Source organism: Urocitellus parryii, chromosome 5, assembly GCF_045843805.1.
Source record: "Urocitellus parryii isolate mUroPar1 chromosome 5, mUroPar1.hap1, whole genome shotgun sequence".
Taxonomy (NCBI): Eukaryota; Metazoa; Chordata; class Mammalia; order Rodentia; family Sciuridae; genus Urocitellus; species Urocitellus parryii.
The window spans coordinates 137,725,025-137,751,595 of record NC_135535.1 but is presented as its reverse complement, the minus strand read 5'-3'; the positions used below and the strand labels follow the sequence as shown (position 1 = coordinate 137,751,595).

Here is a 26,571-nt window from a genome sequence, read left to right as displayed (position 1 = left end):
TCCTCATTCTGGCCTCAGTTTTCTCATTTGCAGAATGGCAAAACAACATATTCTCATCCTTAAGTCCTACCTGTCAAAGTAAGATTAATATCTGTCTGCAAAAATAACCTCTGAAATATTGCCATATAGATTAAAGGTAACATCACTATTACCAAGTTAGGTCAATCTTCTAGGGGGGTTCTTCAGTGAGAACCCAATGCCTGACAACCAGCAAGTCAAACTGGGATGAGTCTCCTTAAACATGCAGCCCTGCAGGATACCTCTCAGTTATCAGCTCTTGAACACTCAAGAGACTTTCCTGAATTCTTCTTTCCTATGGTAACTGTTCCATTTCCTGGAAAGATGTGGTTTCATCCACAAATGTTATGCCTGCCACAACTGTCGGGCAGTAGCGATTTCACTGTGTACTCCTCTTTCAACTCATGTACACATGACAACTTTTTAGAAGACTTCTTCCTCCACTCAGCTATGAAGAATTTGGTTCACTGTACTTTTCCATTCTGAAATGTACTCATCAATTCCTATATTAGGCAGGCATTCTGGAGGGACAGGAATCTCTAAGTAATTATGAGCAAAAGAACCCAAATACTCAACTAGTCTTTCTTTTATCAAAAATTCTTAAAATATTTTATGGCCTCTAATAAAGAAACTTATCAAAAGCTTTATAAAATCTTCAGTAAAAATCAACTATGAATTTTCATTACCCATATTCTTATTTACTATAGGAAAGGTTCTCTATAAATGTTTGTTCAGGAAATAAGCAACTTGTTTGTTTATCAAAGGAAATCATACCAACCATCTGCTTGCCTTGCAATCTAGGAGAGTGTTATCTTTCCTTCAGTCAAAAAAACCATCATGTTGGGCTGGGGCTGTCGCTCAGTGGCAGAGCCCTTGCCTAGCACGTGTGAGGTGCTGGGTTCGATCCTTAGCACCACATAAAAATAAACAAATAAATAAAGGCATGCTGTCTATCTATAACTACAAAAAAATTTAAAAAACCATAATGTAAAAATGCATATATTAAATGCTAAACACAAGGGGAAGAATTGTAAATATATAGACAGCATAGTCAGAATTATGAGAGAAAATATGCATATGCATAAATAAAAGACTAATGTACTGAAATTTTAATAGTCAATAAGGCTATGAATGCTTTTTAAAAAGTTCCCTATATTTTGCATTGTTTCAATGTATCTACAATGAAAGAACAATTTATTTAAGGTAATATAATTTTTACAAGAGAGACAGATAGATAGATGTATGATTTGGTACACTGCCATCTTTCTTATTTCTAAAAAAAGAACAGTAGCACCGAGAGAAAAGGGAGAGTAAAGAACATTTGGGGGATGGGACAGTTACTGAAAATTATATGCAAGAAACTGGGAAAAATGAGAACAAAAAGGAAAATTATACTGACAAGAAACTGGGAGATAAGGAGACTATTAGATAAAATCCAATATAGTGTTTAAGTTCCACATAATTCAACAGGAAGTCAAAGTAATTTTGGTCATGAAACCCACCATATTCTGAAGTCCTGATTAAGATCTGCAGGAAGGGGCTGAGGTTGTGGCCCAGTGGTAGAGTGTTTGCCTGCTATGTGTGAGACACTGGGTTCAATCCTCAGTACCATATAAAAATAAAAAAATAAAGGTATTGTGTTCACCTACAACTAAAAAATACATATTAAAAAAAGATCAGCAGGAAGCTTATCAGATTATCAAAGTTTGTCAGCATGAAGGGCACTCGGAATACTCTGCTATCTGAGAAAGCAAGAAAGACCTAAAGAAGGTCCTAAAATTCCAGAGAACAGAAGGCACCGGGGAACAAGAAACTGACCAAATTATGTTGTTCTATTGTGTGCATGTATAAATAAGTAACAACAAACCCTGCTATTATGTAAAAGTATAACATATCAATAAAAATAAAAATAAACTAAAAAAAATATATCTTTGTCAAACAGCAGAGAGTCTACTACTTTGTGAGACTAAACTGGTGCCAGATAAGGGTCCACTAGGCTGGTGATGACTTCTTTGCAGCTTAGGTCCCAGCTCAGCAGCAAGTTGAAGGAGGAGCTCTGATCTTTCTCATCTGTGCACTGAGACCAGCTAACAATGCAGAGAAAAAAACGAAGGTATTTTTGCTATTTCATTTGCTCCAGTTCGCAATCAGCCTCAGATGCCATCCAAACATGACCCTTGTCCAAAAGTGGGCTCTGTGCTGGGGACGGAACTAAAAAGCATGTCTTTCAAGTTTAAAAGAATCATTTCACTGAAAATTCCATGCCACATTAATGCATCAGCCAGCTAAGTGCCTTTGCTGTAATCTTCCTTTTCAAAGTTTTTCAAATCTAAGGCCACCACAGAAGTCACAAGACACATCTTACCTTAATGCTTAGACACTATTAGATTAGACACAACCCATACACACCTTACCTTTATGCTTACACACTATTAGATTAGACACAACCAACACACACCTTACCTTAATGCTTAGACACTATTGCATTAACTCATCTAATAACTAAACAAGAGTGGAAAGCGGTGTCAGTATTTCTTCTCTTCCATTAGCATTAGGTTGTCTCTGTATCTGGGGACCAAGGTACAGCTTTTTCTTTTAAGATTGCTAAACTGTGGGTTGTGATGGTGCATGCCTATAATCCCAGCAGCTTGGGAGGCCGAGGCAGGAGGATCGCAAAGTTCAAAGCCAGTCTCAGCTATTCAGAGAGAACCTATCTCAAAATCAAACATTTTAAAAAGGGCTGGGGATGTGGCTCAATAGTTCAGTGCTCCTGGGTTCAATTCCTGGTGTGTGTGTGTGTGTGTGTGTGTGTGTGTGTGAATTTGATAAACTAGTATAAAAACTTACCTACAGGGAGTTTAGAAAATCAAAGAATTCTCAAATGTTTCTGCCTTTTAAAAACAATGAATCATGAACGGTTACAAGGAGATGGAGAAAACCATGACGAGGTTAACATGGGGTCAAGGTCTCAAGCGCTTGGCAGGCTCCAGCATAAGCCTATCCTGCACGTACTCCAGGAAATGGGACAGGCGCTTCCCTCACACTCATAATCCCGGAACTGAACACACTATTTCCCTTTCCATATTTCTTTGTGGTTTACCCTTGTTGCAGCAGCATCTGATAGGACGCCTGCTCTTCATCCTAATCTCCTGGTATCACACAACGATTATTTCTCAAGCTGCTATGTTTTGTGAAGTGAGGAGAACACTGCTATCAAACGAAAAAAGAGACTAATTTCCTAGTGACTAGCACTGGTGCTAAGGAAGCGCTGAGTGTGTTAACATGGGCGATGAGGGCAGAGCCTCATGCAAGTTTACAGGACTAGAGTAAATACAAAGTCATACTCTGTAGCTCAGCTCTCTCCTTAAAAATTTAGTGATTTAAAAATAAAAGTATCCACCCAATGGATCAGCCTGAAATGGTGTTTCAAACTATGGAATATCTAATTCTTAAAGCACTGTATTTTCTATATCCTGTCTCTGGGCCTTTTCATCCATACTCACAGCTTTAACCATCATCCAGAACAGGATAAATCATGAATATTTGTTTATAAGCCTTGATTTTTTTTCTTAACTTCCCTATACAAATAAATGTCATAGTCATCACCACTTAGCTATCTCTCAAGTACCTCACACTCCGTGCGTGTTTCATCTCAAGTCATTAACTGCCTTTTCCTCCCGCTCTTATAATTATCCTAGTGGTAAAACCCAGTCTTTGAAATCTTTCCCTTTTATCTTCATTCCATATAATCAATCTATAAACATTTGACCTCTTAAATACTGCTCAAATCTGCCTCTTCTTTCCATCCTTAGGGCAAACGGCTTAACTTGAGGATTTTTTATAATATTTAAAAAATTTATTATATAAGGTACAAGTCTCAACCAGATGAATTTTAAGGTTCTTTTCCACAAAGACTGTATCTGCTTTGCTCACCCCTTGTACTCCAGCACCTAAAGACACTTGAAGCAAGTTGTAACACCACTTTTGACTGGATGAATGAGTCTAGAGTTGAAGCATGATAATACCAAGTCCTCCTCTTATTTCTGTATAATACCTTACAGTGACAGAGCCTCTATACACTATCTCCACTCACACCTACAACTTCCTAAGACAGATGCCAATAGCATCATTAGGTCTGCTTTGTCACTAAGGAACTGAGACTCTAAGAAGTTAAATGACCTGCCACTCAGCTAACAAACTGATGTGCAAAACCACCTTTACCCTGACCTCAGTGGTCCCTCTACTGCTGGGTAAACTTGTGCTACTGGGGTGAGAGGATCCCACTCTGGGCAGAGAGAGGCTGAGGAGAATTTGGCAGCAATGATGTGTTGAGAGCCACAGCCAAAGGGGCCCCAGCAAACTTCCAGCTGCCAGCAAACTTCCAGCTGCCGGCTGATGATTGGCTCACAGTGGCCCCAGCAACATCTAGCTGATTGGCTCCTCTGCGGTGATGTTCATTGGGCTGTTTCCCTGCCCTTCAAGCTGCCAGCTGATGATTGGCTCACAGTGGCCCCAGCAACATCTAGCTGATTGGCTCCTCTGCGGTCATGTTCATTGGGCTGTTTCCCTGCCCTTCAGACTACGGAACTGCTCATTGGGGGACTTCTTTGGCTCCGCCCACGCGACCTAGCCAATCGGCCTCAAGAGCAGGAGGATTGTGGGAGGTGGTGGTTGGTGTGTGGAGAGGCTTGTGGAAGCCGGTGGTGGCAGTTGGGCTCTGAGGGTTTTTCCTGAGGAGCTGTTTTGTTTGGCGTTTGTAGTTTTAAAAATAAAGTTTGTTTCTTTTGACAAGTGGCTCCTGAATTGTGCCGGTGAGGCAAAGAACCTCACCCCCCCCCGCTGGTACCTCTCCACAGGTGTGGCTGTATACTGGACCGGTAGTCAATGACGGGTAAGATCCAATTACAATGGTACCAACCTAAGACAGGAGGCTGACGCCCTGAGGTCAGCTCATCCGAAGACGGGTAAGGACCATATGTAGTATTGGACAACCTAAGGCAGGCACGGTCCCTAAGCCACATGCTTGTTGTTTAAACAGAGAGGGGGAGATGTTGAGAGCCACAGCCAAAGGGGCCCCAGCAAACTTCCAGCTGCCAGCAAACTTCCAGCTGCCGGCTGATGATTGGCTCACAGTGGCCCCAGCAACATCTAGCTGATTGGCTCCTCTGCGGTGATGTTCATTGGGCTGTTTCCCTGCCCTTCAAGCTGCCAGCTGATGATTGGCTCACAGTGGCCCCAGCAACATCTAGCTGATTGGCTCCTCTGCGGTCATGTTCATTGGGCTGTTTCCCTGCCCTTCAGACTACGGAACTGCTCATTGGGGGACTTCTTTGGCTCCGCCCACGCGACCTAGCCAATCGGCCTCAAGAGCAGGAGGATTGTGGGAGGTGGTGGTTGGTGTGTGGAGAGGCTTGTGGAAGCCGGTGGTGGCAGTTGGGCTCTGAGGGTTTTTCCTGAGGAGCTGTTTTGTTTGGCGTTTGTAGTTTTAAAAATAAAGTTTGTTTCTTTTGACAAGTGGCTCCTGAATTGTGCCCAGTCAGACTGCGGCAATGATGATGTTCTGACATCAAGAAGAACACTGGACCCAAGAGACTTCCTGTAAGTTTCTTTCAATTACAGAGCCTTTAGGCTTGGTATCACTCTAAAGTAGGCAAAGCTGGTCTCCAAGATTTCCCTAGTACCACCTCCTCTCCCTAATGACACTGGTCCCCAGAGCAGAAACCTGGCCTTTCAGTGACCATTGAATTTCTTAAGCTCAACAGCATCAAGCTTTCAAGGACTTTTCTAACACTTCTGTCTAGTTTCAGAAATCTTTCTATTGTACCCGTGAAGTGTTCTGAACAAAACAGTTAAAACTGAATACATTTAAGTCTCCCAAGTCAACTTTCTATTCAGAGGAAATATGGAGTTTGAAAACAAATTTCCCAACACCAGAAAGAAACAGATAGACTAATCCAGAACATGATTGTGGGCTGTTCTACAGGACCAATGATCTAATCTCGACAAGTCACTGGCAGGGGGAAAAAAGAGAAAGAACTGCTAAAAGATAGAGCAAGAAAAGGTAAAGACTCTGGATCCTAATGGAAGCAGACCAACTAGGAAGAAAAGAAGGCCTTCAAGGCCATCAGGAAATTCCATGGACTTATAACTGCCAATACCAAATAATTAGCAGCAGCATTGTGGTCATGCAGTAAAATGTCCACAGATTTTAGATGCATCCTAAAATATGCAGTGATAAACTGACACTGTCTGAGTTTGCTTTAAAATGCTTCAAAAAGAAAAAAAAAGGAACAAATTGATGAACCAAATACAGTACATCTTATTAACGAAACTGGGTGCTGGGTGTACGGAACTTTCTTAGACCAGTCTCTCTACTTTAGAGACATCTGAAAGTGTAAGTGTCTTATTCTATAGAAGTAGTAATTAGATTTAATTGTTTTAATTACTACTATTTTTTGCTGAGGGGTATGCTACTATTTCACCTTTCCTGTTTATTTTTGAATTCCAGTTTCCGGAAGACTGTCACAGAATCATGGCCCTGTTTGGGATTTCTGGCAACATGACAAATGAGTGACACATTTGAGTTTGGTGAGTGTGCAGCAGTTCCTGCTGTTATCTCTGTCTTTTCCAGGAAAACCCAAAACTATTGTTGGCCACGGGACCGTGGTTAGATAGGTTGGGGACTCAACTGGCCTCTGAGTGGCCATACAACTCCCTAGTGTGGGTCTGCTAGCAACTGGGTAGAACTGCAGACCCAGAGGAGAGACATCACAGCCTCTTAGAGCTGAATCCACCTTCTATATGGGCTTACTCGGAATCTACCTACCCCTTTGCAGCAAACTGTTCCAATGCACAGACTCTCTTCAGGAGCTGGTCAATGGCCTAAATTGTCAGTTTATACTGAGAACATGCTGCTTATCCAGCCCCAGCAAGAGTCCATATCCTCTCACTGATAACAAGATACTTCCTGTACCCTGCCTGGATGTTGCAAGTCACTGCTTTCGGAGAGGATAAAAAAGGTGCAAGGCTGGCTTCCTGGGAAGGCCCAGGAAAGAGCACAGGGGGAGCACAGGGAGGAGGGGCTGCCCTGTGGAGAAGAAGCAATGTTGACAACATTCATCTCCAGGACAGTGTCTCCAGAATTCAGGAAGTACTATGTAGCAAAAAAAGTGTAAAAAGGCAAGAAAGAAACAGCCCGTTACCTCTGCAGGCATATATGTGAGTCTAGAAATAAAGGTGGACCACAGGGCACGAACTAACTAAAACACTCCAAAATTTCACACAACAAAGATGCCTCTTTAAAAAATCCAGAGTGAAATGGCTATCCCCCTTTCAAGACAAGGTCTCTTTTAGGAGGAACAGAAGTAGAAAGGGACCAAAAGCACCTGGCTGTTTCTCCAGACCAGGTGCAATGCAAAGAAATGACCTCAAACACAGTAGAGTAGTCCGTGGTTTCTTCCACTAAAAATCAAGACAGAAATTAGCTTCTTCCTTTTCTCACTACTTCTTCCTTTTCTCACTACATAAGAGCTTTAATGGAGGTAAACATTTTTAAAAATCAAATCTCTTTATCTCATAAAGTTCTAATGATCTCCCTAGTTAAAAATTCTCCCAAGACCAAGTTGTATAAAGAGTATTACGTGCACCCAGCAGAAAGGCAGAGATGATATAAGTAGAGAAAAATTCTTAAAAACTTTTATGTTACCAGAGAGGTTGTAGATACAAGGCCATATGTACTTCCAGAGAACAGCGACCTTATGTGAATTAGCAGAGGGCTTCCAGGGGATAGGAATAATTCTCTTGCTTGCTCTGCGGTAGGGATTAATAGAAAGAAGCAGAAAAGAATATCATTTGGAACTGAGCTTCCTATCTAGGAGAGGGAGGAAGCATACAAAAGCCTCTGGATCTGTGTCAAGGGAGTGAATGATATTTTAAAAGTGTGGCAGGAAACCAAAGAGCTACACCCACACGCAAAGCTCAACTGCTTCCCGAACACTAACTAGACCACAAACTTCCCCAGCTGGGAGGCACTGGCGGGACTGGAAGTGCTGAGAAGGGTGTGGCTGCCTGGCCCTATTGCTTAGTGACTTTCCCAGATGAGGGTGGAGGGACTTGACTGTATTCTGAAGAAATGCTCACATTCAGCCTTAGGCACAGGGGCCCCTGGCAAGACCAGAAACAAACAAAAAGGGAAATTACAGTGAGGAATAGTTTACCTTCGGAGAACAGTTGAAATGCATACCGGGTACTGGGAGTGTAGTTACATACATTGTAATACACCGATACAGGTACAGCGTGCCAACTATGCAGAAAAATCTTCTGCTAATAATAGACCTAGAAAAAGGGAAAAACAGGGCAGATTCTCAGTCAAGAAATTCTGCAGGTTCATTTAAAGTTTTTAATGACCCAACAAAACAAACCCAAAAAAGTACTTGAGAACTTGATAACAGAATGTTGTAACTTGAGGATTTGGAGGGTAATGTGTTGTGTTAAAAAAAAAAAAATTAACTGGTGCTAAGGGCACAGCTCAGTACTTGCCTAGCATGCATGAGGCCCTGGGCTGGGTTCCACCCCAATACACACACACACACACACACACACACACACACACGTTGGTCAAAAAGAATTCAAACTGCGCTATGCTGCTATTAATTAGGATTCATGAAGCTTTAAACCTGAGTTGTCATTCAAATGATGGGTGAGCTGAATCTACTCAGTACCTCTGATTAAACATAAAGTATCTTCTCTGTCAAAAAAGGGATGATGCCCAGAAAATCAGAATGACATTAGAATGAGAATTTAAAATTTTTATGCCATTCAATGAGTTAAAAGACATTAAGCAATTATACATGTACATACAAGAAACCAATTTTCTTAGGCAACACAGTGTCAAGTTGAAGAACCCATGTGGAAGACAGAATCCAACCCCCACTCCACTTCCCAATCACTATGGGCCTCAGAATAGACTATTTACTTCTTTCAGTCTCAATTTTCTCATCAGTAAAGTAGGGATAATAGCCTTAAAAATAAAGCATGGAAAATTCCTACTACTTAGTAGGTATAAATAGTATCTACCAAACAAATAGCCATATTGATGAATAAAACTCTAAGCAAGAAATTGAAAAAGTTTTTATCAGTGGCTCTAATGAAATTATTTGATGTACACATGTGAACATGTATACTGAATGTGATAACTTCTCCTAATATCAAATTCCACCTAAGTTTGTACGACTTAACCTCAGCAGAATAATCTTAAGTGTCTCCTTGGACAAGAATATTCCTGCTCTACCTTCCTCCCATTCTATCACAGGTCAGAACCATGTCCTCTGAATCTCCTCTTCCTCAACCCTGGAGATTCAAGTTTTCCTTGGCCTAGAGCAACCTGATTCGAATAACATGAAACACTTAGAAATAGTGGATAGGCTTTCCTCTTAGATATGAACATTGAGTCATTCTATAGTTACGCAGTGTAGCGGTTTTTATGCAGGATGACATGCCTACCAAAGTGTGGTAGCTACAGAAAAATTTGTCTCATTCATACTTTTTGTTTTAACAAGAGGAATGAAATGATAAAGTTATTTGTATGGTTAAAATTAATTTTAAAAAATACAAAACTGTGGTAGCATTTCATTTACATACACAGAGTCAATTGGGTTTTATCACTATAATCTGGATGTTTTGTCTCCTTATCTACATTTTATAAACTCGGTCAGAAACATCTGCCACAGAAGATGTCTTTGCCTATTTCTCTTGGTGAAGAAGACAAGAACTTATTCAGCATACAGTTGTCTTGGAAAGGCATGTGCCTCTAATTTCAAGTATAAAGAAAAGCACAAACATAACTGAATAGTGAGACAAAACTAAAGAAAAATGCCTGTCTATAAATGATGTCCAGAATACCATAGAAGAAAAACGAAAGTAAATTGTGCTGTGGTGAACTCTAACAGCTGTCTTTCTTAAAAAGAAAATGCTCTCTCAAACATAAATTATTTGCAATTTCACCTGATCTATATGAGAGAAAACATCAAAACTAGACCTGTTGGAAGTCTTTAGAGGAAGAGAAATAAAATTACTGCTTTTGGTAAACAACACTATCTTAAAATCATTTTGCCCGATTATTTCACTGCACACAAAAGATAACCACACTCACTTCAACATCTATTTCCAAATCTCAAACTTGAGTCATATGAGTAGCCTGAAGTGATTTCAGTTATCTTGACAATGAGGAGTATGAAAAAAGTGATAAAGGACTAAAAAAGGCAACTCATTTTAAAAAAAAAAATTAACTAAAAACAATGCATGTTCAGTTACATTTACTATTTGACTCGAAGTATAAAAAAAATGGAATGAAGTTATTCATGTGAATTTATCAATGTTAATAATAAGGTGACAAGTTCAAAGTGGTTGTTAAGAATTTTCTGATCTTTGGTATTTACTTAATCTTTTTGAAATTAAGCTTAGAATGTCTTCAATGTGTAATGTTAAACAAGGATCTCCTACCACCAAAGTTAAAAAGTAGAGCACAACAGTGTTTCAAAGAACTGTATACACTTCTGGGCATTTGCTTCCTTAATCAAAGAATTTCACACATTTGGATTTCTTAGTTACTTAAAGGTTTAAAAGCTCACAAGATGTTACAAAAAAGAAAAGAAAAAGAACCACAAAAGAAACGTTAATTAGATATTAAGAGATTAATCCAATACCAATAAGAAGATGCATGGTATCATCCTCAAAATCCCCTGGTTCTCTCTTCCCAGATGGGATGTACCTCTCCTGCCACGCGTCCTGTGTGCTCACACTCAGCAATAATTAGCATCTCAAAAAGCTGTATTTGGACATAATTACCTATTTTTTCTTAAATATTTAAGCATAAGGTTCACTATTATTTTTTCTGAGAAAAGAAAAACATACCTGTTAAATTTGATTATAAGGAAATATGAATGAAAGTTGTTCATATTCTGTAGATTATTTTTAAGACTTGCTAGAACAGTGGGTTATACAGGTGACTTATTATTTTTTTTTTAAATATTTATTTATTTTTAGTTCTTGGCGGACACAACATCTTTGTTGGTATGTGGTGCTGAGGATCGAACCCGGGCCGCACGCATGCCAGGCGAGCGCGCTACCGCTTGAGCCACATCCCCAGCCCCCAGGTGACTTATTATTAAACCTTTTTTTTTTTTTTTTTTTGAGGTGCTGGTGATTGAGCTCAGGGCCTACTGAATGCTTGGCAAGTGCTCTACTACTGAGCTTCACCCACTAGCTCCCTTTTATGCTTTTTAATACCCCTTATCTAGAAAACAAAAACATGCTCGAAGTAGATTACATTTTGCCAAATCTAGGCTTAAAACAGCACAACTATAACATTTTTGGCATTTGCTATGATAGTCTAAAATTTTTAAAAAATGGTTAATGAAAGAAATTAATAGACTATAAAGTACAACTAAAATACTGGAAAGTTCTTTTATTTCCCACAATGTCTCTTTCAAATAATCCACAATAGGAAGACATACACAACTCTGGGCGTATTGGAGAGATCTGACTATTTGCTAATAATATGACCCCTGAAGAAATACCTCAATTGAAAAAAAAGAGTTTTGATAGTGTCATAATTGACTTTAAATAAAATTATTTCATTTACCCAAATTCTTATATTTTCTAATAAGAAAAAAAACTTTTAAAGAAATTATAGGTAATGAGTATAATGGTACCATTCCTGGTCCTATTTCATAGACTTTCCATTATTTCTAATCCATTTCTCCAATTAGACATTTTTTTCTGGCTCTTTGTGAAGCTATTGGCTTTCAGAAACAGGACCTGGCACACAGTAGTGGAGCTAAGAGGCAAATAAACAAGGGAGAGCACAGGAACCCTGATACAGAGTCAAGGAGACACTTGTCTCTGGTGCAGTCCTCAAGGCCAGTGTGTAACTCAGGTTCCTGCTGAGTGACTCCAGCATGTGAAACACAACGGCACTAGCTGAGCAGTATCTTTAGTTGGAGGCTAGTTCATTTGGTGACCTTGACCATCTCAATGAAGTTCCTTGAAAACTAGTTTCCTCATCAGCAAAAGGAGAAAAAGGACACTGCCAGAGAAGTGGGTTAGGAATAAATGGAAAGGCTATGGAAAACAACCGAGAATGGTCACCAGAATACTCATCAACTGTGATTTCTTCGACATTTCTTCTTAAAAAGTTGTCTCTGAATAAAATAATTTCATTTTTCTAACTACCACACTACCAAATAAAGTTAGTAAGATATCAGGGGTGATAGGAACAGTACCAACTGTTTTGCCAAATTGCTCTTACATGTCTAGCTCTGTGCCATTTACTTCCTACAACACCCAGCAATGTGTGGCTATGGCCCTTATTCTACAGATGGGAAAACTGAGGTTTAGAGTCTGAAGTGAAATGTAGATATAGTACATAACACAATAACATTTAGACAAAATTATTTCACATTAGGTAACAAATCCCGCTGTTGAGTACTAACAGGCAAGTTAACATACTATCACATTTTGTTTACATTTCAAAAGTTACTTAACTCTGGTGAATGTTTTTGGTGTTTTTTTCTGGTATGAGATAACTGTACTTATGTGGGTTTGTTTCTGTGTCTTCTATTTTGTATCACTGGTCTACCAGAGTCTGTTTTGGTGACAATACCATGTCTACGAGTCTGTTTTGGTGACAATTACCATGCCGTTTTTGTTACTATGGCTCTGTAGTATAGTTTAAAGTCTGATATAGTGATGCTTCCTGCTTCCCTTTTCTTGCTAAGGATTGCTTTAGCTATTTGGGGTCTTTTATTTTTCCAAATAAATTTCATGATTGTTTTTTCTACTTAAATGAAAAATGTCATTGGGATTTTAATTGGAATTGCATTAAATCTGTATGGTGTTTTTGATAGTATGGCCATTTTGACTATTAATTCTCCCTTTATAGGAGCATGGGAGGTCTTTGCATCTTCTAAGGTCTTCTTCAATTTCTTTCTTTAGTGTACTATAGTTTTCATTGTAGAGGTCTTTCACTTCTTTTGTTAAATTGATTCTCATGTATTTTATTTTATTTTTTTTGAAGCTACTGTGAATGGGGTTGTTTTCCTAATTTCTCTTTTAGTAGATTTGTCACTAATATATAGAAACATGTTTGATTTATGGGTGTTGATTTTATAACCTGCTATTTGGCTGAATTCATTTATGAGTTTTAGAAGTTTCTGGTGAAATTTTTTGGCTGTTCTAAATATAGAATCATATCATTGGCAAATAGTGACAGTTTTGAATTCTTTTCCTATTCGTATCCCTTTAGTTTCTTTTTCCTGCCTAATTGTTCTGGCTAGAGTTTTAAATAGAAGTGGTGAAAGAGGGCATCCCTGTCTTGTTCCAGTTTTTAGAGGGAATGCTTCCAATTTTTCTCCATTTAGAATGATGTTGACCTTGGGCTTAGCATATATACCTTTTATGATGTTGAGGTATGTTCCTACTATCCCTAGTTTTTGTAGTGTTTTGAACATGAAGGGGTACTATGTTTTGTCAAGTACTTTTTCTGCATCTATTGAGATGATCAAAACATTCACTGGAGAAAAGACAGCCTGTTCAACAAATGATGCTGGGAAAATTGGAAATCCACATATAACAAAATGAAATTAAACCCCTATTTCTCACCCTACACAAAAATCAACTCAAAGTAGATCAAAGATTTAGGCACTAGAACAGAGAAGAAAAAGTAGGCCCAAATATTCACCAGGTCAGCCTAGGATCTGAATTATTTAAAGCACAAGACCCCTAAAGCACAAGAAGTAAAATCATCATTAAATGAAATGGATTCAAACTAAAAAGGAAACAATAATGTAAGAGAGCGCCTACAGAATGGGAGAAAATCTTTACCACATACATCTCAGATATAGCATTAATCTCCAGGATATATAAAGATATCAAAAAACACAAACAAATAAACAAAAAATAACCCAATCAATAAATGGGCTAAGGAACTGAACAGACACTTCACAGAAGAAATACAATCTATCAACACATTTATGAAAAAATGTTCAACATCTTTTTTTTTTTAAAGAATAAACTTCTAGCTTTATTGATCCTTCATACTGCATGTTTTGTATGGTATGATTTCATGATCTCCTCTTTTTATTTCCTTCTTCCCACTTGATTTTTTTTTTAGACACAGAGAGAGAGACAGAGAGAGAGAGAGAGAGAGAGAGAGAGAGAGAGAGAATTTTAATATTTATTTTTTAGTTCTCGGCGGACACAACATCTTTGTTGGTATGTGGTGCTGAGGATCGAACCCGGGCCGCACACACGCCAGGCGAGCGCGCTACTGCTTGAGCCACGTCCCCAGCCCCTGTTCAACATCTTTAACAATTAGAGAGATGCAACTCAACTCTAAACTACTCTTAGATTTCATCACACCCCAGGCAGAATGGCAATTATCAAGAATACAAACAATAATAAATGTTGGCAAGGTTGTGGGGGAAAAGGTACACTCATACATTGCTGGTAGGAATGCAAATTGGTGCAACCATTATGGAAAGTGATACGGAAATTCCTCAGAAAACTTGGAATGGAACCACCATTTGACCCAGCTGTCCCATTTCTTGATTTATAACCAAAAGACTTAAAATCAGCATATTACAGTGATACAGCCACATCAATGTTCATAGCAGCTCAAATGACAATAGCTAAACTATGGAACCAATCTAGGTGCCCTTGAACAGATGAATGGATTTTAAAAATGTGATATGTTTATACACACACACACACAATGGAATATTACTTAGCCTTAAAGAAGAATAAAATTATGGCATTTGCTAGTAAATAGATGGAGCTGGAGACTATCATGCTAAGTGAAATAAGCCAATCCCTCCAAACCAAAGGCCAATTGTTTTCTCTGATATGTGGATGTTAATTCACAATGGGGGTGGCTAGGGAAGAACAGAGTTACTTTAGATTAGGTAGAGGGAGATGGGGGGGGGAGCAGGTATGTGGGTAGGAAAGATAGTAGAATGAATCAGACATTATTACCCTATGTACATATATAACTATATGACCAGTAGGATTCTACATCATGTATAATCAGAGGAATGAGAAATTATACTCCATTATATATGATGTATTGAAGTGCAGTCTACTTTCATGTATACTAATTAAAACAAATAATAAAAAATAAAAAAGTTACAACTCAAATTTTAATAAGTTTTATGTCATATTTCATACTGCCCAGAACTCTACAAAATAAATGTTTTCATAATAATTTAATAATATATTGGTTATTAAAGCACTGGAAAAATTCTAATAGGTCACACAGATATGCAAAATTTCAGGTGTCCACTTTTCATTACAGTTTACAGCCTTGGCCACACCTCATGTGTTTAATCTGTCTTTCAAATGTCATCCAGTTTCCAACCTTCTATGTCACCAGAACTTCCACACATGGCACTTCTTTCCACCCATTGTCCTGAATGCCATTCTCACCTCTGGGCTATGGTCTGAATATCCATGGACAACACAAATTCCTATATTGAAATCTGATCACCAAGGCAGAGCCTCAGAATGGGATTAGTGCCCTTATAAAAGGACACTGCAGAGAGCTAGCTGATCCCCTTCCACTAGGCATGGACACAGTGGGAAGGAGCCGTCAGTAGCCAGGAATGGGACTCTCATCACACACTAAGCAGCCTATGCCTTGACCTTGGACTCCCACTCTCTAGAAGTGTGAGAAATAAACTGAAGTTGTATTTGCCACCCAGACTACTGTATTTTGTTACAGCAGCCTGAACAGACATCTCCCCAAAGTCTACTCTGCACAGAGCATTCATAATCATCTTTTAAAAAATATTCTACAGAGTTTGTCCTCTAAGCTCCCCAAAGGTTATCAATGATACCTTGAATAAACTCCTAATCCTTCACAAGGCCCTGGATCTGCCTGGCCTCTCTCGACCTCTGCCTCCCTCTGCTCTTCCCATCATTCTCCAGACTTCTGCTTTCGCCCTTGATACCCTCTGATCACACCTTGCAAATTCCCTCTGCCTTGGAGAGGATCTCCGGCCTGGTAGTTCTCTGTCTGGACTCCATCTTCTGCCTTCTTCCTGGAACACAGTCTCTCACTCTGCCTCGTGTGGACATTTCGTCCACAGACGGCCTACTCTCATGTAGTCCCCTGCTTCCTCTATCTCATTTTTCTGTTTTCATTTCTTCAAAGTCCAAATTTAATAATCATATTGGTTATTAAATTTGGGTCACATATAGAATATAACAGAGTGTAGAGAAAAACCTTTCCCCACTCCTCAATTCCCACATTCTGAAATCTGAGCTAACTCCAAAGAGGTTTTTAAATCTGTTTTCTTCCCTTTAATTCTTTGCTACTAACCTCCTTGTTTCCCTGGATTATGACAACTGCTATCAACTCCCAGGTTTTAGCTCTCCCAAACTCTCCTCACAGCGAGCGCCCTTCAACTCCCTTCAACGACTCTGGACTCTGAGCCACTTCCTCTGTCTTATCTTTCAGACAGAAATCCTCCTGCCTGGGCAAGAAAAGGCATGTTTGCCTACCAATCTCTTTCCCTGGTCTCTCCCACGAGTCTGTTTATCACTATCTGTTCACCTCCAGCATGCCAGAGTCCCCATCTGGACAGAGCCACACCATCCCTACCAACCACTTCAGAACTTCGTTTCTATTCTATGGTACAGTTGCCCTGTGGCACACCTGAGAGGAGGCCCCAGGATGCCCCTGGGATACCAAAACCCACGATGCTCAAGTCCCTTACAGAACACACACACATCCTCTCCTATATTTTAAATCATCTTGATGGCTTACACTACCCAATACAACGTAAATGCTATGTAAGTCGCTGCTCTGCCACATTGTTTAGGTAATAAGGACAAGAAAAAACAGGTCTCTGCTTGTTCAGTACAGATGTAATTTTTTTCCCCCAGAGTATTTTTTTGATCCAAGGTTGGCAGAATCCATGAACTTGGAGGGTTAGCTGTATTTTAATAGTGAGACTGCCATCACCTCTCCTGACAGAGACCACGTCTCACTCTCTATTAGAGGCAGGCCTCAGGGAGAGCTGGGCCTTACTCATCTTTTATTCCCAGGGAGACTGTTACTGGAATCTGTGAAACCAGCACAACAATACCTTTCTGTGCTTTGTAGTTTTACTTCTGACTCTCTCTGAAAGTCCTTTTTTTTTCTACAAATGTTTGTCCTACGAAGTCTTCCAGTGAGCTGTCAGAATTCCTCGCCCTTGATGCTCACTATCCCTTTACCCCACATCCTTGACTTAATTTAAAACATTTGTTAAGATGGCTCCATTCATCCAACAAGGCCTGTCAACCCCTGGGGACCATGCATCCTGCCATCTTTCTCCCTTACACTCCTGCATCCTGAATGCCCCGTGTGGGCACTCCACCTCACGGTCTGGGCACTCCCCACAGCTCCAGAGGGAAGAGCATGAATCCCCAGTGCTTGGAGTTCAGTACTTTGGCAGGGGAAAGGCTAGTCAAACAAATGAAAGGGCAAGGCTGAATGCTGAAGAACAAACAAGAAAAATAAATGCTCTCCTGGGAGATTTAGAACTCATTTAATATTTCTCAGGAACTTAGAGGGCAATGACCATTTATGCCTAAGGAAAAGAGACACACCCGAGCTTCTAGGCCAGAATGTGCCTGTACATGCACAGTGCTCTTTTGCCTTTAAAACACCCAACTCAAAGCAATCTTTGTTATTATCCTAATCATATTCCTGTTTAGCATGTATTATTATCCCATTTTACAGAAGAGGATATTAAAGTATTACGAGTTTAAGTACTAACCTGGCCATAGGCAGTCAATGAAAGCGTAACCAGAAAACCTAGGTCTCTAGACTTTCCATCAACTGCTCAAGAAGGAGGTTAGCAGCTAGGAGTTTTTGCTCCTATGCACTCTATACAATATCTGCAACATAATTCAAGGGCTAACTAAGCTCAGGTAATAATCCATACTGATGTGGGTAATTTGCAAAGCAAGGATCATATAATAAAATTGCCCCTGCTCTATTTGGCTTTACAAAAATATTATGTCCAGGGTCACATATAGAATATAACAGAATGTAAAGAAAAATATAATAAGATGAAATAAAAGATCAAGATGATCTACTTGAGACAGGTGAGAAGTATCATCCAGAAACTCCTATATAAAACCATACGAAATGAAAAAGTCACATTCCTTTGTTGGTATTTTAGGTTATCAACAAAATATCTATGTATGCGTAGATATATGTACGCATAAATGTAGGTATTATAAATTCAAAATGTAAATATGTAGATTCATATGTAAATGATACAATGTATATGTATACTCAGATCTTTCCTCATTTCTTTCTTTCATCAAAACTTACTCACCCTGAATTGCTACCTTAGGGGCTTGTCCAGTCACAGCTAGTGGAACTGAACGATTACTGTTTGTTCTTGGTCTGGAGCAATGAGTAACATGCTATCATAACAAACTTCTAAAGATATAATAACCACAAACATCACCAGCAGTAGCTAACATTGATTGAATTCTAGGCACAGTTACTAGCATATGCAACATGTGATAAATGCTACCAGCTATCCCTATTTATTCATTTCTATGGTGAATATGCCTGTACTGGCTTATATTCTAGGCACTGGGAATCCAGCAGTAAACAGAGTGGAAAAACCTGCCTCACAGTGCTTTGTTACAGTAGCGGGGTAGACAATAAGCAAGTAAATATGTAAAATGCAGAGCATGTTAGATATATGCTAAATGGTAAAAATAAGTGACAGGGTCACTGGAAAGAAAGGTAACAACTTGGGATTAAGTTAGTCAGAGAAGGTCTCCTTCTGTTGGAGTTAACCATGAAAATATCTGTGGGAAAAGATTCCAGAGCCTAGCAGATATAAGTGTTTGCTGACCAGCAAGAGGTGGGAGGGGCAAAGACCAAGAGGAGACAGGGTGGAGAAGAAACCACTGGGTCTGGTGGGATGGGACCCACTGGGTCACTATGAGGACAAAGGCTTTAAAACTATATGAGGTGGTAGAAAGCAGTATGGAGATTCCTTAGAAAACTTGAAAGGGAACCACCATTTGACCTAGTTATCCCTCTCCTCGGTCTATACCCAAAGGACTTAAACACAGCATATTACAATGATGTAGCCACATCTATGTTTATAGCAGCTCAATTAACAATAAGCTAGGCTATGAAAACAACTTAGCTGTTGTTCAATAAATGAACGAAGAAATAAAATGTGGTATATATACACACAATGAACTATTACTCAGCCATAAAGAAGAAAGAAATTATGGCATTTGCTAGTAAGTGGATGGAACTGGAGAATATCATGCTAAGTGAAATAAACCAATCCCAAAAAACCAAAGGCCGAATGGTCTCCCTGATTTGTGGATGCTAACCCACAACAAGGGAGGGTGGGGAAGAGAAGAATAGAAGTGGATTAGACAAAGAGAATCCAAGGGAAGGGTGTGGGAGGGGTCTAGGAAATTAATTGGTCATAACTTTCCTAGCTTTGTATTTGTATACACGACCAGGGTAACTCACATCATGTACGACCACAAGAGTGGCGACCTAAATAGAATAGGTTATACTCTATGTACGTATATTCTGCCAAAACACATTCCACTGTCATGTGTAACTAAAATTAAAAAAAAATTACATGAGGTAGGAAAAGAGTCCCATGAGTTAGTCTTAGAGTAACACACTCTGTTGGCCAAGTTGCAAAGTGACTTAAGAGCAATAAAGACCAGTAAGAGGCTCCATGACAGACAAGGGTCAGAGAAGAAGGTTAGATCTATGGCAGGAACAGAACTGGTGAGACAGACCCGATGTGATGGAAGAGATTATCCAGAAAAGAAGACAAAATAGGACACTGAACTGAGAACCAGGGAGAAAAGCAGGCTCTTTACCAAGAAGGGGATAGGGCAGGCCTGGGCACCAAGTACTTTGTGAAATGCTCTCTACATACTTTATATTCAGTCCTCATAAAAGGGTTGAGGCAGAAACCATTACTGTCATTCTCAGGTGGTAGGTGAGGAAACAATGCTACTATAGGAGGTAAGAAGCTTGACCAGAGTCACCCAGCAAGTAGGTGACAGGATCTAAATCAAGGATGAGCCTCCATAACCACCTCAGTCATGGTCTGAAGAGAGGGGTGGGAGACAGATGTAGTGATTTCTAAATCAGATCATCACCAGGCACAGTGGCAACACCTATAACCCCAGCTACTCAGGAGCTAAGGCAGAGGATCGTAAGTTCAAGTCCAGCCTCTGCAACTTAGTGAGATCCCATTTCAAAATAAAAAATATAAAGGGCTGTGGATGTAGCTCAGTGGTAAAGTGTCCCTGGGGAGGGATGAAGAAAAAAAATCAGATTATGATTAGACATCACTGATGGTAAAAGAGAACACTTAGGCATGGTATAAAACACAAGGCAAAAATAAAACCACTCAAAAATACACATTTAAGAGCACATAGAGAAAAAGATTAATAAAGAGGATATGAACCCCCAAATTAGCATTATTTATCTCTGGTAAGATTATGACTTTTTTCTATATATTTATTGTCTTAGTTCATTTTTTTTATTATGGATATAAAACAAACAATATATACCTGAGATCAGGTAATTCGTAGGGAAATGAAGTTCACTGGCACATGGTTCTGGAGGCTGGGAATTTTGAAAGAGTAAGGTGCTGGCCTCGGGTGAGGGCTTTCTTGCTGCACCATAACATGGTGAAGGCACCACAGGGTGGAACAGCAAGTATGCTAGCTTGGGTGTCTCTTCCTCTTCTTATGAAGATGCTAAAGATGATGGGGGCCTCATGCTCATGATCTCATCTAATCCTAATTAATCCCCAAAGGCACCACCTCCCAATACCATTAACATGTATTTGGGCATTGAGCTCCCAACGTGTGAGCTTTTGGAGGACACATTTGAACAGTACCATTTACCATTATCTTCTAACCTGCCTACAAGCAAGATGCATTACTTCAGTTTTCTTTAGTACTATAAATAAAAATTAACTCATGAAAGCTGTCACTTCTTGTATCTCTCTCTCTCTACGTTGTTTTACTCTCCATTTTATCCTGTTAAGAAGCCTCTTAAAATGCTTAAGGTATCTTAAAAGCCAAATTGCTGGGATTAACGAATTTAGAGACTGTCCAGGATGAATCCAATTTCCCTCCAATTTCTAGGGCTTAGACTAGTATTTAGGTCATGTGACCTAAAATGGAAAAAAACAGAAAAAGTGGCAGCGGATAGACCACCAGTCACCTAAGGTGAGAGCGAGAAGCAAGGAACAACCTGGTATACTAAATGGGCCATCCAGCCCCTAGGGAATTCCTCCCCCAAATGTCCCTCAGAAAAGAGGGGAGAAGAGAGGAGACCATGCAAGGCCTCCAGGAAAGGAGAGAAACGATCTTAGCCCAGACTCAGAACCCAGAGAGAGGATGGGCCAGAATAAAAGGAAGGAGAGAAAACTTGATAGAAACAGAAAGAATGAAACTGGATGTGCCTGTCCACTGGAGAAAGAGGAAAGGGACTTCCCAGACTGGAGGTAGTAGGAGCCATGCCATACCTGGGAGGTGACAGCACGGCAGCAGTCAGCTAGGAGCAAGCTAAGAACATTTTCTACAATATTTGGGGAGCAGCAAGATGTGACAGCTATCAAGGCTGGTTGGCCCATTCTGGGGCACATGCACGTGTCTTCTGAATGGTACATAACACATAAACCTTATAACCAAGACACTGAACTGCTCTGTTTTATTCTATTTGTCCTATGCACATAAAATCTGTGTCACTGTATCTGCTAAGAAAACACACTTTCAGAGGACAAAGATTGTTATGCCAGGGTTATTGTACATTAATGTAACAGCTTACTATGCTAGGATTTCCAGATGGGTTCAGACTGAGGTCTTCATTCTCCAATGTAGGCTGCTGTGAGATGGGGGCAAGCCAACAGCTTCTCCTTGGTTACTTTCTCTGAGAGGTGAGCGTAACACTACTAATTTTAAGGACTGACTGAACCAAATGTCACAATGAATGTAAAAAAATATTGTTACTACAACATCAGCTACTTTGGAACTTGTCTCTTGAATAGGATGAAAATGTTTTTTGACAACACAGATGAAAAGGAACAGAATAAAAGAGACTGAGTGAGCAGAGGAGGCACAGCAACACGTGTAGGGGCAGAGACAATGCTTGAGATCCTCCTTGCTTTATTGCTAGAGAAGAATATGACAGCCAATTAAATAATGGCAGTTATCCAAAAAAGCTACAGTAACATGAGAAAATTTTGTTCTCATCCGTTTTATACTTGGAGACAGCATGAACCACACACTTGGAAAAGCTGAGATGTTACTGTGAGAGCAAACAAAATTGCCCAGGACATAACCTTGATGCAAATATGCAAATGTTCTGCTCGATGCTGCCTCCCTAGTACATAGTGTCTAATAATTCTTGGTAACTAAATGTGAAGATGCCCCAAAGTTCCATTACAGACTAGCCTTCTGGTCAACTACAGTATAATTTATAAGAAAGTGAAATGACGCTAAGAAAAGGTTCTCCTGAAAGTTACAAAACAAACTTGCTGAGGGCCATTACCAAGTAGGTTTTGACGCATCGTAATCCTTGCCAGTGTACCCCATGTTAAATGGACTTGCCTTGGAAATTTGCTGCGACCTTGCTTGTGTGTTTGAGAAAGATGACCCTGCTCAAGGTGATCGAGGGTGGATCCAGGTTTGAGGAAGTATCCTGCAGGTTTGAGGAAGTATCCCGGTCCTTGGGCTTAGGGTGTTCCCGGTTTAAGGCGTTTCCCGGTTTAAGAATATGGGTTTTAGGGAAGTTGAGGTTGAAGATTATTGCTGCTGGGATTAGGGTGTTCCTGTTGCTTGTTCCCGTTGAGTTCTCGTGAGATTCAAAATGGGATTTTGGAAAAAGCCTCGTGGAGTAGGTGAAGTGTGCGGCAGAACGAGACTGCCCCTGAACGTGTGTGGAGGCTGGTGTGAGATCCGGAATAAAGAATTGCTGTTTGAACCTACAGAGCTGTGTGGTGGCTCGTGATTCTGTGCCAAGCCGAGTCATTGGCACTTGGCTTCGGCATTTGGTGGCCCGTACGCGGAACATCTGAAACTTGGGGGTAAGTGAATTTGCTCGCTCCTGAAGGAGAGCAAAAAAAAAAAAAAAAAAATGGGTGACCATTTCAAAAAACAATGTGTTCTTGTTGTGATTTATTTTGTTTTTATTTCAAGTTGCCTGTTCCTAGAACTTTCTCAGGCAAACTGGGGAAAATGGTTGACTCAAGGTTTGAATTTGTTCGCCTCTGAGGAAGACAAATTGTTAGAGAAAGGAGGCACCCCAGTAAGACCAAGAACAGCTAGGGCATATGTTGATACAATACAAAAATGTAGCCCATGGCTTTTTACAGACGAGTTATTAAGTCTATCAATGGGACCATCATGGTATCCTGTAGAAGGATTTTTCTTCAACAAGAAAGAGATGGCTAGTTCTGTTTACTACATTTGTCTAAGATCTTGTTTTTTACAGACATCTGATTAATTACCAAGCTAAAGTGTTAAAATATCAACCACTAAATATAAAATCAAGTACTCTTTACTTATTAAGTTCCATAAGGTAATATATTTAAACATTATGTGTGTTTTCATAAATTGGTAAATGGGAAAAAAAAAGGTTTAATATTGCTTTGGTCTGTGTCTTTGCTAAAACAATACTAAGAGTTAAGATTCTATCATGTGTAATTTATATACAGAGAGTATAAGAAGTTTCAGTTGGGTTTCAATTACAGTATAATAGTACCTTAGAAAACATGAAAATATTTCATCTTATTAAAGTGGAGTAATTTGTCTAAATCAGTAATTTTATAAGGGTTGTTTCAGAATGTGAATTTATAAAAAGGGTTAATAGCTAGAAAAGAGATATAAAAATATTTAAGATGTGGAAATATATTTTAATATAAAAGGTTAAAGGAAAAAGAAATGTTTCTAGATGAGATAATTTTTGTGTGGTAAAGTAAAAAGTTGTCAAATGCCATTTAAAAAGATTTTGAGGAAACTAGACTTACTTTAAAAGCTTAAGAAAGGAAGAAAGAAGAAAAAGATATTTGTACATGGCAGATTGAGACAAAGCTTCTCAATGGAGTAAAAAAGAGCCTTTGGTTGAAGGGCAGCCATGTAAACTAATATTAAGCGATTTAAACAGAATCTAAGCCTCGTTTTAAAGAGTAAAGCTGTAGGTAGTGAAAAAAGTACATTTAAAAGTACAGTATAGATGATAATTGAAAGGCTTTAAAAGATTAATTTGAAAGTGGTCGAGATACCTTCATGGCGGAAAAAAAAAAGATTGCTTTACTCATCAAACTATTAAAATGTACTTATTAAACTAAAAAGAGGGAGATGAGATAATCTTTGTGGTAAAGTAAAAAGTTGTAAAATGTCTAAGTATGTTACAAAAGATTTTAAAAGGTTAAATTGAAGGTGGTTAAGATGCCTTCATGATGAAAAAAAAACCATGAAAACTGGAAGATAATAAGATAAAAGATTTAGATAAAGAAGATTAAAAATTTGAAGTGGAAAACTTCAAAAACAGAAGTACAGAAAGGTAAAAAAAAAAGAGAGAAGATATAGAAAGATAAAGATATAGGAAGATAATAAAGATGTAGAAAGACAAGAATTTTAAACCCACAAAATAGGAAACAAGAAAACTAGGAGAGGAAAAAAGCAACTAAGGATAAATATAAAAACCTTAGAAGAAAACTAGAATATAGAAATAAGATTGAAATTGTCAAGTAAAGGTATTTCAGATAGAAAATGCAAAAGGCTAAGACAACTATGGTTTAAAACCACATCTAAAAATTAAAAGGATTAAAGTAATTCTAAAACTAAGGCAGAATGCTTTTGAAAGACTTAAATTTAAAAGGATCTTAAAGGGGTATATATCCCCCAAAGATAAACTTAAAATAACCCTTTTTTACTCTAAACTTTTTAAATTTGGATTCATCAGGACTTAATGCTGTGGAAAGACATATGTATCCGAAAAATGTACATAAGCCTAAGGTACTTTGGAAAGATATTCTAACAGGACAATGGAAAGCTCCTGACCCAGTGTTTGTCTGGAGTCGGGGTTTTATTTTTGTGTTTCTACAGGGAGAACAGCAGCCGATTTGGATTCCAGAGACACTAACTAAAGCAATTTCTACAGAAAAAGAAGATGATTTGACTGAAATCCATAACAGCTGATATCCAGAGCTCCAGTTTGGCTATTCTTACATCTGCGACAGTGATTAACCACGGTGCTTTTTTCAATATCTATTTTATTATTGCATTTTTCCCACATCATAAAGTTCTATTTTATTTTTTGAGCTCATACAAACCTAGGTTAATGTTTTTCTGATCAGTTTTGTTTTTTGACTGTGTTTTATTTTTTGACTGTTGAGTTTTTAAACATTGCAATGGAGATTTCACCTAGGTATAGCTACAAGGCCTTTACTTATTATTGTCTTATATGTTGTATGTTATGTGTGCACTGTTTTGTGTTGTATGTCTGTATGTGTGTATGTCCATATTTTTATTTGAGGAGCGCTCATGAAAAAATGGATCCGAATTTTTTTTTTTTTTATTCACGTGATTTAAGTGGTTTAATCTAAATTAGGTAAACAGCTGTTAATGATTGTTTTCAAAGGTGGTTAACAGATCTGTTTGCTTGCTATTGTTTTTAAAAGTGATTAACAGATCTGTTTGTTTACTTTCACTTTTCCTTTTCATTATATTTAATAATTCTGTTCAGGATAATGTCTCTTTAACATCATTGCCAGAATTCCCATCTCCATCCCAGTGCCTGTGAAGACTAAGAAAACCAAACTACAGCTTCTATGATCACAGTAAACTGTATAAACTGATGCATTAATGAATATAACTCAACAAGTAATGCTCAATCAAGGACTTGATTTACTTTGGGAGGAAATGGACATATTGATAGACTCTTCCACTTTGAACTGCCTGCAGAACTTGCCTGGACTATATATCAGTTGCATGCATTGTGAACTATCGTCTGGTGCAGCGAATTGTGGTACTGCTGGCATATTTTTGCTGATGGTGTCACCAGTGATGCAATTTCCTTGCCAGCGCACCCCATGTTAATTGTGGTAACACTGGCATCTTTGCTGATGGTGTCACCAGTGACGCAATTTTTCCAAAGGAGCCGTCAATTGGCTTGGTGTCTTGGCATTTCTGTGTCTTCCTCCCTTCTACTAGTGATGGTCTAAAATTTGGGGGCCAACAGAGGTGAGGCAAGAACCTCACCCCCCCACTGGTGCTTAGGCCTATCCACAAGCATGGCTGAATGCTGGACCGGTAGTCAGTGACGGGTTGATCTGGTTGCAGTGGATTCAACCTAAGACAGGAAGTTGACGCCCAAAGGTCAGCTCTCCCATGACGGGTAAGAACCACATGTTGAATTGGACAACCTACCAGGCACGGTCCTAAGCCACATTGCTTGTTGTTTAATTAATCAGAAGGGGGGAG

At 39.1% G+C, this 26,571-nt stretch overlaps 1 protein-coding gene across 4 annotated transcripts in view; it reads right to left on the bottom strand.

The window, feature by feature from the left end:
- Positions 1-26,571, bottom strand: part of Sgms1 (sphingomyelin synthase 1) — a 258,044-nt gene that overhangs the window by 13,216 nt on the left and 218,257 nt on the right. For all 4 annotated transcript variants that reach the window (XM_026408957.2, XM_026408959.2, XM_026408958.2 and 1 more), the window contains one exon: positions 8,235-8,352. In XM_026408957.2, coding sequence (XP_026264742.1) covers positions 8,235-8,352 — 118 coding nt within the window. The remainder of the gene's footprint in view (positions 1-8,234; positions 8,353-26,571) is intronic.